Raw genomic sequence first — 17,890 nt, forward strand, 5'->3', positions numbered from 1 at the left:
AAGCTGTGCAGTGAATACCGCAAGTTTGTGAGAAATGGAAAACTCTTTTGCACCAGAGAGAATGACCCCATCCAGGGCCCAGATGGGAAGATACATGGCAACACCTGCTCCATGTGTGCGGCTTTCTTGTGAGTAGAGCTGCTGCTGGGAAAATGAGGGAGGGTTTTGTCCTTTCTGCTTCATTTCTCTTTTTTGGAGCTTTATTCTATTTTGTTTCTTAAATTGTGTTTGTTTCTTATCAATGGCATTTTTTTGTGACACATTTTTGCACAATGTCATAACTGTCAAAGAATGATTCCTGCATATCAATCACTGGTTGAGTTTCCTTGGAAGTGTAAATGACATGAAACAAAGATCATACCCTTGCAGAGTGGCATATGAAATCATCTGAAAACACATAACAGATCACTAGCAAACATATCAATATGCCAAACAGTACCTCAGTTCATACATGGTTCATAATATATATAACTGTAATAACTGAATGATATTTGAGTATTTTAGATCACTTTCAATCTGGAGATTCTATGATTCTTACTCATCTCTTTTTAAATCACTCTCTTTCAGCCAAGCAGAAGAAAAAGAAAAGAAAAAGAAGGAAGGTGAATCTAAAAATAAAAGGCAATCTGAGAATACATCTTCCTTTGAGGTGAGGGGACCTTCTTCAACAAGTCAGAGGCATATGGACCTGGGATCCATAGATGGCATTCAGGGAACCCATAAATTCCCTTAAACTGTATGAAACATTGATACAGTTTGTGGTTTGTGTATTTGTTTATATGTGTGCATGTATACATGTGCATATGTGACTATTTCTAGGTTGAGGGTCTGTAACTTTTATCATTTAAAAATATTCACGTCTTCAAAGTTAAGAACTATTCTAAAATTTGCTAAGTGCTGACCCCCATTTAAGAAAAAAGTCTAAACTTCAGCAGTTTTTGCAATCTGATCCAACCCGTGTTCAACACCTCAAACTTCCCTCCTTGATTTCACAGGAGATGTGCAGGATATACCGCAAATCCAGGAAGAATGGACAGCTTTTTTGCACTAGAGAGAATGACCCCATCCAGGGCCCAGATGGGAAGATGCATGGCAACATCTGCTTCATGTGTGAGGCTCTCTTGTGAGTAGAGCTCGGGGCTTCTGAGGCAGTGGGGACAGGGAACTGCTAAGGGAAGTTTTCCAACAATTATGAATAATGCGTTTTCCTCTTCAGTGTAGCATTCTTTTGTGTGTCACATTTAAATGAACTAAAAAACAAACACACAAAAAACTCCAAAGCCAAGTGGAGAGCTTTCAGATAACTACTGTGATATAAAAAACGCAGAATAATTTCAGGACATTTAAGAAAGAACTCAGAATCCTTTTTTCAGAGAAGTGAATACTCTATGACAACCATACTAATTGCTTTTAGTTTTCTGAAGGATTATCAGGTGAAAGAGGAAATGCATGAGATTACATGTAATATATTGATATCATTATGGTGCATGGCAAATTTTAGGAATTTTTGTTTTGCTTTGGTTCATGATTTTTCTTTCTACTCATTCTGTGTGACCTCAAGGAACAGAATTAAAATTGATGAGAGATATAGGGAGACATATTTGGGCACAACATGAAGATGAACTCTGCAATAGTTAGGCTGCTTCAGGAATGATGATTTTGTTGTATAGGAGTTGAATACCCCATTTACAGGGGACTAAAGTATGACTTTAGAATAGACAACATGGTACGTCCTCTCAAACCAGAGTCTATTGTATTCCTTAAGTCTTTGTCCCAAGGGATACTCTATTTTCTATATGCCCAGAATCTCTGAAAGGATTCAGTCATTCCGTCTTCCCTAGTGGAGAGCAATACAACCCAGCAGATTTGTCCCATAGTGTAAGTGAGCCATGGAAGCATTAAAAAATCTGTTAGATGGAAGTCATGACGATGACCATATAATTATCATAACCAACATTTATTGAATGCATATAATCGGCATATACTTGGGTTTTGCTACCCAATCTCATTTAATCTTCACAACAACCGTATGAAATGGGTTCTGTATTATCCCAAGTTATAAATGAAAAAAAATTAAGGCCCAGAGAAGATGAGAATGATGGAAATTTCAGCCCAGGAAAAATGAAGAAAATGTTAAGATGATAAGAAAATGATAAGATTTCTCATTGTAGGGTGTAGACAGGGTATAACTATTTAGCAAAACCATTATCAACTTCTGGTAGTAACATCTGCCTGTTACGCTCATTTCAATCTGTTTTTCTTTACATTAATCTTTCAGAGATGAGGAAGTAAGTCTGCCACCTAGTGGTCATCTCTGCTGTTTCCTCTGACAAGTTTCCATTATGAAAAGAAAATGCTTCTTAAATTTTATAGTCAACTTAGACTCACAGTAAAGTTTGGATCAGTTTCCATATAAAGAAGTATAAGAATATACTTATACTTATATAATTGTGGGAATATCCTCCCGCAATTTTGGAGCTATTTTAGTTAGTTTCTTCCATCAATATAAAAATTCCTTATCCAATTAAAATTTTATCGCCTCATATTTTACGGATATGTTAGCAAAGGCTATTGCCTCTCTTAGGAACCATACTTCCCTCCATAGTCATTTCTTAAGCACTTTAATATCATATACAAATAGTGTTTTCAACTTTTTAAAAAGTTTTAATTTGATCAATGAGCAGTTTTTACATTGACTGTAATGTATGAAAACATTTTAGCAAATTATTTTTGTCTCTACAACATGACTGAATTATCTGCATTATAGATCCAATTATGCTGCAGACTGAGCATATTAAACTCAATTTGCAACACTGTTACTCATCCAAAATGGTTAAGAGCTATTACTCTCATTTCATTTTCATCATATGCCTGTTTTTTTGTTGTTTTTTTAAAATTTATTTATTCAGTTTTGGCGGTGTTGGGTCTTTGCTGCTGCACACGGGCTTTCTCTAGTTGTGGTGAGCACTCTTCCTAGCGGTGAACGGGCTTCTCATTGCGGTGGTTCCTCTTGTTGCAGAGCACGGGCTCTAGGCACATGGGCTCCAGTAGTTGTGGCACGTGGGCTCAGTAGTTGTGGCTTGTGGGCTCTAGAGCGCAGGCTCAGTAGTTGTGGCACATGGGCTTAGTTGCTCTGCGGTATGTGGGATCTTTCCGGACCAGGGCTCGAACCCGTGTCCCCTGCATTGGCAGGCGGATTCCTAACCACTGTGCCACCAGGGAAGCCCAATATGCCTGTTTTTGGAGTGTTCACTTTCAATAATGCTTACAATGCTGATGATAACAATCACTTTTATCAATCACTTTATTATGTACCAGATACTAATTCTAACTGCTTTACATGTATCAACTTATTTAATGCTCACGACAGTCCTATGAGAGAAGTATTCTTATTACCTCTTCTATCCCTCCACTCCATTTCCCCATTTAAAGATGAGGAAAACACAGAGAGGTTAAGACACTTTTTGTGTTCCTTATTCTATTTGGCTGCAGTCTTTCTTCTTAACTTTCTTCTTAATCACCATGCTATACTGCCTCCCAGAAGCTAAATATCACCACTTTATAAAGAGTTCTGCAACTTTTGCAGATGTAAAAGAATCAGCAAACAAGAAAGTCCTATTCCAGGATATTTGCTGGGAAGCTAAATAGGTTTACTCATTAATTAAGGGGTTTTCCCTGGAACACCATTCTCTTGAGGTGTGGTAAATCATTCTAATTATTACCCAATAAAATTACACCTACTATGAGTGGATCTTTGGAGTTGCTTGAGAATAATCAAAGCAATGAATGATCAACTTGTGAATGTTAAGAATACACACTACTGTATTAAGATTCTTCTGTCTCTCTTTTTTCCTGTTTCTTACAGTCAACAAGAAGAAAGAGCAAGAGCAAAGGCTAAAAGAGAAACTGCAAAGGTAATTTTCTCACAAATTCTTATATCATACCCTGACGTTTTTTCTCTACAATAACATTCTAGATATCTCATTAGCATAAATGTTTTCCTGTTTAATTTTTATGGGACAGAGAAAGACGAATATCATATGATATCGCTTACATGTGGAATCTTAAAAAATGGTACAAATGAACCTATGAAACAGAAACAGATGAAATGAAACAGAAATAGAGTCACAGATGTAGAAAACAATCTTATGGTTACCAAAGGGGAAATGGGGGTGGATAAATTGGGAGACTGGAATTGACATATACATAGTACTATATGTAAAACAGATAACTACTAAGAACCTACTATATAGCACAGGGAACTCTACTCAATACTCTGTAATGACCTATATGGGAACAGAATCTAAAAAAGAGTGGATATAGGTATATGTATAACTGATTCACTTTGCTGTACAGCAGAAACTAACAAACACTGTAAATCAACTACACTCCAATAAAAATTAATTTAAAAAATGAATAAATATAACCTTTAACCTGGAAAAAAAAGTCTTAAGTACAAGTTTCCTGAGTGTCAATTTTATTTCATGATAATTCAAAATTTAAGGTTTATTTCATAAAAAGTGGAGTTTAACTTACTTTGTAAGGAATATTTCCCATATTTGGCTTTTCTTAGGATTTCTGTTGTCAGGCACAGGTTATTACTATCAAGTTTTACAATTTACTAATTTCAGGTTACATAATTCCTACCTCTTAGCTATTTTAAAGAGAGAGTACAAGATCCCTATCATTCACATTAGTTCAATTTACAAAACAAAGTGCACATATATTATCATATTTGATCTTTGTCAGCACCCAGCTATGGAGGAATACTAGTATTTTCACTTTCAATTATGACTATTAATTAAATCCTTTGACTTTCTAATTATTTTTAATCTACTTCACATTTCTATAATTTTACAGTTTTATAAGTAGCAGAGCAAACTCTGTCTTTACAAAGATGTAGGATTACTCTCACATAGCCTTACACAAGGTTTACCTTTATTTATTCTATTTCCTAACAACAGCCTCAAAAGTATAAGCCTAATAATTTGGGGGGAAAAGTTGACACAGTTTAAAAGGTTGTCTTTAAACTGATTCATTTTCTCAGTAACTTTCTGTTACCTGGAACCATCTTTTTATTAGTAATTCAGAATTGAAAATTTGTTTTATCCGTAATGTTTGATCAGTTTCTAAATCCTATTAGATTTTTCAAATGGTCTTAGCACATTCCTCCTCCTCTCCACTCCCATTGTTACTCTTCTGTTTCAAATACGCATCCCCCATCCCTGGACTTTATCAAGTAACTCCCAGAAAGATGTCAGTTTCTCCAGGCATCATACTTTCATATTTGTTCTCTCCCCCATATCTTTGTTTCACATATGTCTTTCTTTTTTTTTTTTTTTAATAGATCCTTATTGGAGTATAATTGCTTCAAAATACTGTTAGTTTCTGTTGTACACCAAAGTGAATCAGCCATATGCATACATATGTCCCCATATCCCCTCCCTCTTGAACCTCCCTCCCATCCTCCCTATCCCACCCCTCTAGGTTATCACAAAGCACAGAGCTGATCTCCCTGTGCTATGCCGCTGCTTCACACTAGCTAACTATTTTACATTCGGTAGTGTATATATGTCAATGCTACTTTCACTTCACCCCAGCTTCCCCCTTCCACCCTGTGTCCTCAAGTCCATTCTCTATGTCTACATCTTTATTCCTGCCCTGCAACGAAGTTCATCAGTACCATTTTTTTTTTTTAGATTCCATATATATATGTGTTAGCATCAGTATTTGTTTTTCTCTTTCTGACTTACTTCACTCTGTATGACAGACTCTAGGTCCATCCACCTCACTACAAATAACTCAATTTCATTTATTTTTATGGCTGAGTAATATTCCATTGTATATATGTGCCACATCTTCTTTATCCATTCATCTGTCGATGGACACTTAGGTTGCTTCCATGTCCTGGCTATTGTAAATAGTGCTGCAATGAACATTGTGGTAAATGTCTCTTTTTGAGTTGTGGTTTTCTCGGGGTATATGCACAGTAGTGGGATTGCTGGGTCGCATGATAGTTCTATTTTTAGTTTTTTAAGGTACCTCCATACTGTTCTCCATAGTGGTTGTATTAATTTACATTCCCACCAACAGTGCATGAGGGTTCCCTTTTTACCACACCCTTTCCAGCATTTATTGTTTCTAGATTTTTTGATAATGGCCTTTCTGACTGGCATGAGGTGATACCTCATTGTAGTTTTGATTTGCATTTCTCTAATAATTACTGATGTTGAGCATCTTTTCATGTGCCTCTTGGCCATCTGCATGTCTTCCTTGGTGAAATGTCTATGTCTTCCGCCCATTTTTAAACTGGATTGTTTGTTTTTTTGATATTGAGCTCCATGAGCTCTTTGTATATTTTGGAGATTAACCCTTTGTCTGTTGTTTCATTTGCAAATACTTTCTCCCATTCTGAGGGTTGTCCTTTTGTCTTGTTTATGGTTTCCTTTGCTGTGCAAATGCTTTTAAGTTTAGTTAAGTCCCATTTATTTATTTTTGTTTTTATTTCCAATACTCTAGGAGGTCGGTCAAAAAAGATCTTGCTGTGGTTTATGTTATAGAGTGTTTTTCGTATGTTTTCCTCTAATAGTTTTATAGTGTCTGGTCTTACATTTAAGTCTTTAATCCATTTGGAGTTTATTTTTGTGTAGTGTTAGGTAGTGTTCTAATTTCATTCTTTTACATGTAGCTGTCCAGTTTTCCCAGCACCACTTACTGAAGAGGCTGTCTTTCCTCCATTGTATGTTCTTGCCTCCTATGTTGTAAATTAGGTGCCCATATGTGCGTGGGTTTATCTCTGGGCATTCTATCCTGTACCACTGATCTATATTTCTATTTTTGGGCCAGTACCATACTGTCTTGATAACTGTAGCTTTGTGGTATAGTTTGAAGGCAGGGAGCCTGATTCCTCCAACTCCGTTTTTCTTTCTCAAGATTGCTTTGGCTATTCGGGGTCTTTTGTGTTTCCATACAAATTGTAAAATTTTTTGTTCTAATTCTGTGAAGAATGCCACTGGTAGTTTGATTGATAGGGATTGCACTGAATCTGTAGATTGCTTTGGGTAGTATAGTCATTTTCACAATATTGATTCTTCCAATCCAAGAACATGGTATATTTCTCCATCTGTTTTTGTCATCTTTGATATTTTTCATTAGTGTTTTATAGTTTTCTGAGTACAAGTCTTTTGCCTCCTTAGGCAGGTTTATTACTAGATAAGTTTATTCTTTTTGTTGCAGTGGTAAATGGGAGTGTTTCCTTAATTTCTCTTTCTGATTTTTCATTGTTGGTGTATAGAAATGCCAGAGATTTCTGTGCATTAATTTTGTACCCTGCAGCCTTACCAAATTCATTGCTTAGTTCTAATAGTGTTCTGGTGGCATCTTTAGGATTCTCTATGTATAGTATCATGTCATCTGCAAACAGTGACAGTTTTATTTGTATTCCTTGTATCAGTTTTATTTGTATTCCTTTTAGTTATTTTTTTCCCTCTGATTGCCATGGCTAGGACTTCCAAAACTATGTTGAATAAGAGTGGCGAGAGTGGACATCCTTGTCTTGTTCCTGATCTTGGTGGAAATGTTTTCAGTTTTTCACCATTGAGTATGATGCTTGCTGTGGGTTTGTCATATATGGCCTTTATTATGTTGAGATAGGTTCCCTCTATGCCCATTTTCTGGAGAGTTTTTATCATAAATGGGTGTTGAATTTTGTCAAAAGCTTTTTCTGCACCTATTGAGATGATCATATGGTTTTTATTCCTTAATTTGTTAATGTGCTGTACCACACTGATTGATTTGCGTATATTGAAGAATCCTTGCATCCCTGGGATAAATCCCACTGGATCATGGTGTATGATACTTTTAATGTGCTGTTGGATTCTGTTTGCTAGTATTTTGTTGAGGATTTTTGCATCTATGTTCATCAGTGATATTGGTCTATAGTTTTCTTTTTTTGTGGTATCTTTTTCTGGTTTTGGTATCAGGGTGATGGTGGCTTCGTAGAATGAATTTGGGAGTGCTTCTCCCACTGCAATTTTTTGAAAGAATTTGAGAAGGATGGGTGTTAGCTCTTCTCTAAATGTTGGACAGAATACACCTGTGAAGCCATCTGGTCCTGGACTTTTGTTTGTTGGAAGATTTTAAATTACGGTTTCAATTTCATTACTGTTTATATTGATAGGTCTGTTTATATTTTCTAATTCTTCCGGGTCAGTCTTGGAAAATTGTACCTTACCAAGAATTTGCCCATTTCTTCGTGGTTGTCCATTTTATTGGCATATAGTTGTTTGTAGTAGTCTCTTATAATCCTTTGTATTTCTGCAGTGTCAGTTGTGATTTCTCCTTTTTCATTTCTAATTTACTGATTTGCATCCTCTCCCTTTTTTTCTTGATGAGTCTGGCTAAGGGTTTATCAATTTTGTTATCTTCTCAAAGAACCAGCTTTTCGTTTTATTGATTTTTCCTATTGTTTTCTTCATTTCTATTTCATTTATTTCTGCTCTGATCTTTACGATTTCTTTTCTTCTACTGACTTTGGGTTTTCTTTGTTCTTCTTTCTCTAGTTGTTTTAAGTGTAGGTTTAGATTGTTTACTTAAGATTTTTCTTGTTTCTTGAGGTGAGATTGAATGCTATAAACTTCCCTCTTGGAACTGATTTTGCTGCGTCCCATAGGTTTTGGGTCATCGTGTTTTCCTTGTCATTTGTTTCTATGTATTTTTTAATTTCTTCTTTGATTTCTTCAGTGATCTCTTGGTTATTTAGTAGCACACTTTTTAGCCTCCATGTATTTGTGGTTTTTACAGTCTTTTTCCTTTAATTAATTTCCAATCTCATAACATTGTAGTCAGAAAAGATGCTTGATACCATTTCAATTTTCTTAAATTTTCTGAGGCTTGATTTGTGACCTAAGATGTGATCTATCCTGGAGAATGTTGTGTGTGCACTTGAAAAGAAAGTGTATTCTGCCACTTTTGGGTGGAATGTTCCGTAAAAATCAATTAAATCTATCTGGTCTATTGTGTCATTTAAAGTTTGTGCTTCCTTATTTATTTTCTGTTTGGATGATCTGTCCATTGGTGTAAGTGGGGTATTAAAGCCCCCTACTATTATTGTGTCACTGTCAATTTCTCTTTTCATGGTTGTTAGCATTTGCCTTATGTATTGAGGTGCTCCTATGTTGGGTGCATAAACATTTGTAATTGTTCTATCTTCTTCTTGGATTGATCCTTTGATCGTTATGTAGTGTCCCTCCTTGTCTCTTGGAACAGTCTTCATTTTAAAGTCTATTTTATCTGATATGAGTATTGCTACTCCAGCTTTCTTTTGATTTCCATTTGCATGGAATATCTTTTTCCACCCCTTCACTTTCAGTCTGTGTGTGTCCCTAGGTCTGAAGTGGTCTCTTGTAGACAGCATATATATGGGTCTTGTTTTTGTATCCATTCAGCTAGTCTGTGTCTTTTGGTTGGGGCATTTAAGCCATTTACATTCAAGGTTATTATCAATATGTATGTTCCTATTACCATATTCTTAATTGTTTTGGGTTTGTTTTTGTGGGTCTTTTTCTTCTTTTGTGTTTCCTACCTAGAGAATTTTCTGTAGCATTTGTTGTAAAGCTGGTTTGGTGGTGCTGAATTCTCTTAGCTTTTGCTTGTCTGAAAAGCTTTTGATTTCTCCGTCAAATCTGAATGAGATCCTTGCTGGGTAGAGTAATCTTGGTTGTAGGTTTTTCTCTTTCATCACTTTAAGTATATCTGGCCACTCCGTTCTGGCCTGCAGAGTTTATGCTGCAAAATCAGCTGATAACCTTCTGGGGATTCCTTTGTATGTTATTTTTTGTTTTTCCCTTGCTGTTTTTAATATTTTCTCTTTGAATTTAATTTTTGTTAGTTTGATTAATATGTGCCTTGGTGTGTTTTTCCTAGGGTTTATCCTGTATGTATACTGTTTTTCCAGGAAGCTTCCCCTTTCAGGCCTGTTGAATCTCCTCACCTTGATCTTTCCTAGCCTTTATAGATAGTGATGTGCAACACATCATAAACATATATATTTTATATTGGTCTCCACCAATTTTATCAGCCTTCTTCTGCACCAATATTTAAGTACCCTCAAAAGAATGTTGATGGTAAATATTTACACATCCACTATAGTGACATCCCAATTCTGAGTCTGTGATAGAAGCCTTTTATTTTTTAAAATTTATTTATTTATTTATTTATTTTGGGCTGCATTGGGTCTTTGTTGCTGCACACGGGCTTTCTCTAGTTGCAGCGAGTGGGGGGGCTACTCTTCGTTGTGGTGCGCGGGCTTCTCATTGCAGTGGCTTCTCTTCTCTTGTTGTGGAGCACAAGCTCTAGTTGTGCAGGCTTCAGTAGTCGTGGCATGTGGGCTCAGTAGTTGTGGCGCACGAGCTTAGTTGCTCCGTGGTATGTGGCATCTTCCCAGTCCAGGGCTCGAACCTGTGTCCCCTGCATTGGCAGGTGGATTCTTAACCACTGCGCCACCAGGGAAGCCCCGATAGAAGACTTTTAAATGCTTACTGACTTACTGCTACATGTAATCACTTTTCTTTTTACTTCCTACTCTGCGTTACTTATTCTTCATAATAGACAAAAGTGTAGGGAGGGTAGGAAACCACTCTGAGAACATATTTTCTTCATTTTCCAGGAACTCTGCCATGAATGTCTCTGCTTTTTCTAGCTTCTAGAGGCCATTCATGTTCCTTGGCTCCTGGACTGTTTCCATCGTCTTCAAGGCCAACAACATTGCATCTCTAATTGTTCTTCTGTAGTCATTATCTCCCTCTCTCCTGTCTTTCTCTTCCAGTTTTAAGGACTGACCCTTTTGATTTCATTGGGCACACTAGGATAATCCAGGATAATATCCCTATCTCTAGGTCCTTAACTTAATCACATCTGCAAAGTCCCCTCTGCCCTGCAATATATTCACAGGTTCTGGGTATCAGGACTTGGACAAATTTGTGGGCAGGAGCTATTATTCTGCCAACCACAAATTGCTTTACAAAAGGGACAATAAATCATTCTTTTTTGTATCTCTCACAGTGCCTAGCCCAGAATAGTATTCGAATAAATTGAAGGTTTTATAATTAGATAAGTGACAGCAATCTTATATTCCAAACAATGTGTGACCTAGGCCTCTGAAAAGCGTCTTGGCTAATACTGACCTTCTGCATCATCTTCTTGATGCATCCATTATGTTTGGGACATTATATCATAGTTTTCAAAGGGGTAATGTGGAGGAAGCTTTCAATATTTAGTTACCTGATTCTTCAACCCTCCCTCACTTGGCAGGAGCTGTGCAGTGAATACCGTAACTATGTGAGGAACGGACATCTTCCCTGCACCAGAGAGAATGACCCCATCCAGGGCCCAGATGGGAAAATCCATGGCAACACCTGCTCCATGTGTGAGGCCTTCTTGTGAGTAGAGCTGCAGTCACTGCTCCTGCTGAGTGTCGGAGAAGACAGGCCTGTGGTGGGCGACAGAGATGATATTGAAGGTTTTTTTCTAGGAGGCAAATGGCTACCTTTGCACTGAGTTTGGGGATTTACTCTTACAAAGCCATATACTTGGTGTATTTCTTTGTAGTGTTCTCAGTGTTCTGAAAGGTACCTGGATTGCCATTAAGGGGGGACCAAGTGCTAAGAGGAAACTCCTCCAGAGATAATGGCATATAAGGATTGGAATTTTTGTTCTCTGCATACGTACTGTCATGAATAATCCAAAGACGTAATCACTGGGTGCTAGCAAATTAAAAATTTGCTAATATTTAGTCATTTTTTTTAAGTATCCTAGTTGCTTTCTGAGGAGAAGGCCGATATCTTTGTTTTCCAAAAGAAACAGAGTAGTGAAAATTTATTTACTGGTTGGCCATGGCGTATGTGTCTTATTCTTTAAGCAACACTAAAAACAAGAAGAACAATATGGAGAGGTGTACATTTACCTTTCTACTCCCAAGCTAAGTTGGTATAGGTGTAGATGTAATGGAATATATCTATCAAGAGAGATTACCCTTTAGGATAATATGTATTGGGTACTAGGAATGATTGTCCCCCCTGCCTTTCTCTTACAGCCAGCAAGAAGCAAAAGAAAAAGAAGCTGAATCCAGAAGAGCTAAGAGAGAAGCTGAAAAGGTAGTTATCTTGGAAGCGTCGTACCACAATGCGGTTTTTCAGTTTCTCTTTAAAAATAATTCATGGATTCACTGAAGGCCTATGTGAGAGAACTCAAGGTTTAGTTAGTCCAGGGGTTGATAAAATTTTCTTAAAGGGCCAGACAGTAGATATTTTAGGTTGTGACCATTCAGTCTCTGTCACAACTACTCAACTCTGCTATTGTAGCTCTAAAACAGCCATGGATGATATGCAGATGCATGGGCATGGCTGTGTTCCAATGAAACTTTACTTACACAAAAAAGGTGCTAGGCCAGATTTTGCTCACGGGCCAAAGTTTGCAAACCTCTGATTTACTCCATGCCCTATTTTTAAATGAAGATTTAAAATCCAGAAGGAGGAAGAACTTGCTTACAAAGGTAGTGAGACTATTGGTATCAGAATCTTCATATTTTTTCAAAGTTCTCACAGTTGCAAAACAGGAACAACAGAATTCAAACTTAGACTTCCTGACACCAAATCTAGCATTATTCCTAACACACTATGTAGCTTTGGATGAGCACATTTGGTCAAACTAGGTGTGTTCCTTGCTTTAACTTTAATTATCTCTGGTGTCAGCAGTTGGCAAAAAAATAGAAGAGCAACTTTCCCCAATAATATTTTCTTGGTTTCAAAATGACTGACTCCAGGTAGATTTTTCCAGGTTTGTGGATATTTCCTTGCCCCCATCAAAAACTATTGACATTAAAAATAATCTCTAATGAAGTATCACTTGGAATTCTGTATGATTGGTTTGTTTACAGTTATTTTTCCCACAATTGTGAGCCTGACTTTAAAAATAAATGAGTAGCTCATATGCTTCCCTTTTCAACATCAATAAGAAAATATTCTTCAGTATCAGACAATTTCTGATTTCACATTAGCTACTACCCATAAACTATCCTCTCATATCATATTTCTTTTGCTAAATATGACCAGTTAGGGAATCAGGCAGTGAACCTTGAAGGAAAGCTAGGAAAAAACTCACTCTTGTCCTCACTGAGTTTTGACTTGAACTAAAAAATACAGAAAAAAACACAAATTTAATCTTACTTGCCACCAGTAATTAATTATATGATCTTAAGTGATTTGCTTATTCTATCTCAATTCCTCATAACTCTGAAGCTAAAATTTACTGAGTACTTCCTAGATGTCAGTCATTGTAGATATAGTAGATATATATTATTTCACATTATTCTCATAACAATTCAGCACATATATTGAATACTTAATACATATTGGCCATTATTATTTTAACTGTGTGGAATAGATACTATCATTATTTCCATTTTATAGAAGAGGTAACTGAGGCACAGAGAGGCAAGACCCCTTCATCCAAGGTCTCTTGGTGACAGACTGGAATTCTAACTAATGATATTATATAGCTGTCAACATATTGGGCTTGTCTGGACATACCTGGAATATTATGTTAAATTCTTTAGGAAAGGGGAAGAATTAAGAATGCAAAATGGTGCAAATGACTGAAACAGATTGGAACAGAATGACTGAAGTATCTGGGGATGCTTTGCTCTTGGAAAAGAACATAGGGAGCTATGGAGAAGGACAAGAAAGCTTTCTCCAAATATTTGAAGAACTCTCTGTGCGCAAGAAGAAAAATATCCTCAGTTTTTCTGAGGGAAGTAAAATATGTTGACTTTGCTTACTGGTTTGAAAGAACGTATTCATCCTATGCAGTGACATCTTAGAAAAATAAAACTCTAAGAATAAGGATCCTATAGGATTGATTAGAGATATTTTCCAAGATCCTCCCAAAGTAGCACTATGGCTAATCTGTGGGAATGATCTAAGAAATTTTGGAATGAACTATCTGGAGGGTAACGAACTCATCACTGCAGGTGTTCCAGTGCAAATTAGACCACTTCTTGGCAGGCATGACATAAAGGGGATTGAGACATAGTACAGATGGTTGCACCAGGTGAACTTCAAAGTTCTACCTAAACCTTAATTCTTTAAAATTCTATGCCATGTACAGTGTTTTTATTGCGTTATAATATAACAGAGAGGGACAATAAAATCTTGACTAAGGACTGTGACCAGTCTGCAGAGAACCCAGTTTATTAAGAGGTTCTTGCTTGTGTGTGACTACAGGTTCAGTCTGGATTTGGAGGCTGTACCTCAAGGAAAAAGAAACAGAAACCTCTTTTTAAGTCCTGTGTGCTTACTAGGAATTGAACAAAACAACTGCCAGAAAGAAACATTCATAGGTCATTTTCTTTTTTTTTTTCCAGGAAGCACTTAGTAGGGACCCAACAAAGTAATTTCCAAGAAAATACCCAAGCTCTTGCCTTTTCTCCTCCTTTTAGGATACATGCAGTGAATTTCGGAGCCTTCTGAAAAATGGAAGTCTTTTCTGCACTCGAGAAAATGATCCTGTGCGTGGCCCAGATGGCAAGACCCATGGCAACAAGTGCTCCATGTGCAAAGAAGTCCTGTGAGTGCACAGATGAAGCCCATGCTGTGGGTGGCAGAGCCGGGAGGCAAAGAGCTGGGAAGATAATATAGATTGTGTTTGTCCTTTCCTTACATGTAAAAGTGACAAATGATGATCTGTAAAGCATTTTGAGGTGAATCTTTACAGAGGCTAAGATTCACAATTCTAGAAATAGGCAATAGATGACTAAGTTATTACACTACATTCTCCATTAGTTCTGGGGTAGCACCTCACAATGATCACACCATCTTTCTTGATAAAATCCTAAGTCCTTTGCTGTCAGGTGGATCCCTTTTCTGGATTATTTTGTAATCCCCATCGGGAAGAACATACACAGATTTTACTATCAATCTAATGCCTCTACCTGCATTTTTGAAAAAAAAAATCTCACTTTTAGGAAATTAAAAATAGCTTTACACAAAGTTTGGAAGTACACCTAAAATATTTGTCATTAATAGTCATTTGCTGAACATCTACAATGTATAATGTGTATAACGGTTGGTTATACAAAGTTGAATGAAAGAGTATTACCAAAAATCATATAGTTCAGTAAGGTTTAGACATGGGCATAAATTAATATAACACAAAGGAGGACTTGCCAAATGAAAAATGATATATACAATGTGCTATGGTAGTTTAGGAAAGGGAGCATTAACAGAAAGTTTTAAGGAAGAATAGAACTAGATCTGGTAATTTGGATCATATGTGAACAGTATGGGAAGGAATGAGAGGAAGAAGCAACAGCACAGATAAAATCTAAAATTAAAGAAACTGTAGTATGTACATAAAGAGAGCAAGTCATTTTAGTTTAGTTAGAGCTTACCCACTTCACCAACTTTGAATGCCAGATCATGGATTTTGAAGTCAATTCTATATACAGTGGCAAGCTGCTAAAATTTTTCAGCTTGGAGAGTAAGTGGCGTAAATATGGTTCCTTTTGGAAGATTCATATGTCAGCAGTAAAAAGGAGAAAAGAGGAAGGGACTAAAATTCAGAATACCGCTGGTGGTAGTAGGGGATTACAGTAATCCAGTGAGAGGTAACTAGAGCAAGGGAGCAAGAATAGAAGGTGAGTGGGTCAACACAGGAGACACTGTGAGAGTGAAACCGGTGTCCTGTGGCAACAGCTATGTGAGCTGAAGGAGAGGGAGCAGTTAGGGATGGCTCCAATGTTTTGTTCTTTGTGAAAGAGAATCCAGGAGGAAGAACACATTTGGCAGAGAAGATAATTATTTTGGGACCTTTTGAACATGAGGTATTTGAGAGAAATCCAGCTGGAGGTGCACATGAGCATTTACAAAATGCTAATTAATTGCTCACCTAGTCTTGCTTGAGGTTATGTAAACGCTGGTTTTCTTCTCCTGCAATGAGAGCTCTTCCAGGCAAAAGGATGCGACATAATTCATCTTTCTATTGATATTTTCAAAGAAGAGGGCCTGCAGTGTAATAGGTGTTCAATAAATGCTGGTGAATTCCATACAAATCTAATTTGGTCATATGATGAGAAACTCACAGAAATGCATTCCACTCTCTGTAATCTATTATTCCCTACCTCCCACTTTCCAATTTCCAGCCAGAAAGAAGATGAAGAAAGAAAGAGAAAAGAAAAGAAACATCAGAGAAACACTGCAGAGCATGGTTCCAAACATTTCGCAAAAGGGAAAGCTCAGGTGAGAGCAGCCTCTAATTTCCACAACCAGAGTGGGCTCAACTCAATGGCACTGGGACCCCGGCAGACCCTATGGTCAAAGGCTACGAATGTATGTAGTGCTGAGTTGGAAAGCATCCTTGGAAGGACAGGGGATTTTCCCCTTAAGACTGTAGAGTAATATCTGAGCAATTTTTAGTTTCTCTAGGGCTCACTTTGACTTCTTTAAACTTGGAAATAATTAACATGAATACCAGATCCCAGTCTCTTGACTCCTCTGTATATCATCTAGCTTTCAGGCCAATAAATGATCCTAGGAGAGTAAGTGGTATAAATGTGGAGATGTTCCACATCAGCATCACGTGCTCTTCATTTCCTTTCATTATTCTCTCTTTCCCTGAATGGAGCCGCTTTTTGGAGGTATATTTTCTATTGTTCCCAGGCAGGATAATATGGTGAAAGAGCACAGGTTTTCGAGTCAGGTAGTTTGAGGTATCATCCTACCCATGCCACTTGGACTTGCAAAGCACTGAATAAATCACTTCATCTCTCTCAACTCTAGTCTCTCTTACTTAGCAGTACTCTTATAGGGATACAATAAAATAATTTAGGCAAGTGTTTAGCACATTTCCTGAGACTTCTTTTTTAAGTGTCAGCATGACAATGTTGCATGTAAGCCCACTCCTCAGGCATGTGAACACAGCTGCCTGAGATCACAGCCACCTTATTTCTATTCTTATGACCTGGGGATATCAAGACCATCTCTTTGCCTCCAGATCTGACACAGGCCCCAATATCTGCCTTTGATAAATTTTGGCTTTTCTGTTTTTCCATATTTTCTCCTGTAGGAAGCTGAGTTCTCACTCTCAAATGATAGACTTGTTAAGACCCTTTTTCTATCTTCATAATTTGCTCAAGCCTGTCTTCCTTGGCATTTTGCATGATTCTGTGCTTTCTCCCAGCACTTCTTTCTCCCTTCTATCTACATCAGAGGTCAGCAAATTTTTTTTTTTTCCTGTAAAAGGCCAGATAGCAAATATTTTAGGCATTGCGGGTCACACGGTCTCTGTTGCAACTATTCAACTCTGTTGAATAGCCACTGTTGTGGGAAAGCAGCCATAAATAATATTTAAATGAATGAGTGAGGGTGTGTTTCAAGTTTTATATATAAAACGTCATATGTAAGAACAGACAGCAGGACAGATTAGTCCCGTAGGCTACAGTTTGCTTACCCTTGATTTGTGCGATTAAGTCCCAACCAGCTTTATAATTTCCCTTTGTAGAACCTTAAAAGCAACATTACCCATGACAACTGATGTCTTAGAATATGGATGATTCCAGCCCCTCCTCTTCGGTAGACAGCAATCCTAGAAATTGCATGCCTTATAAGAGGACATAGACAAGAACTTCTTACTCAAATTATTTAACAAACTTAATAACAATACAACAGACCAAGTCATCCAAGAGGCCTGCTCTCTTCTTCCCTTTCAGGACCAATGTGCTGAGTATTGGGAACAAATGAAAAATGGAAAACTCAGCTGTACTCGGGAGCGTGATCCTGTACGCGATGAAAATGGCAAACCATACAACAATAAGTGTACCATGTGTAAAGAGAAACTG

At 37.2% G+C, this 17,890-nt stretch overlaps 1 protein-coding gene across 1 annotated transcript in view; it reads left to right on the plus strand.

Annotated features, from left to right (window-relative positions):
* Positions 1-17,890, plus strand: part of SPINK5 (serine peptidase inhibitor Kazal type 5) — an 80,220-nt gene that overhangs the window by 38,592 nt on the left and 23,738 nt on the right. The window contains 9 exon segments of the mRNA XM_059919546.1: positions 1-128; positions 568-649; positions 996-1,123; positions 3,866-3,914; positions 11,311-11,438; positions 12,092-12,152; positions 14,495-14,622; positions 16,196-16,292; positions 17,762-17,889. Of these exon segments, the coding sequence (XP_059775529.1) occupies positions 1-128; positions 568-649; positions 996-1,123; positions 3,866-3,914; positions 11,311-11,438; positions 12,092-12,152; positions 14,495-14,622; positions 16,196-16,292; positions 17,762-17,889 (929 nt within the window).

Source organism: Balaenoptera ricei, chromosome 3, assembly GCF_028023285.1.
Source record: "Balaenoptera ricei isolate mBalRic1 chromosome 3, mBalRic1.hap2, whole genome shotgun sequence".
NCBI classification, from domain to species: Eukaryota; Metazoa; Chordata; class Mammalia; order Artiodactyla; family Balaenopteridae; genus Balaenoptera; species Balaenoptera ricei.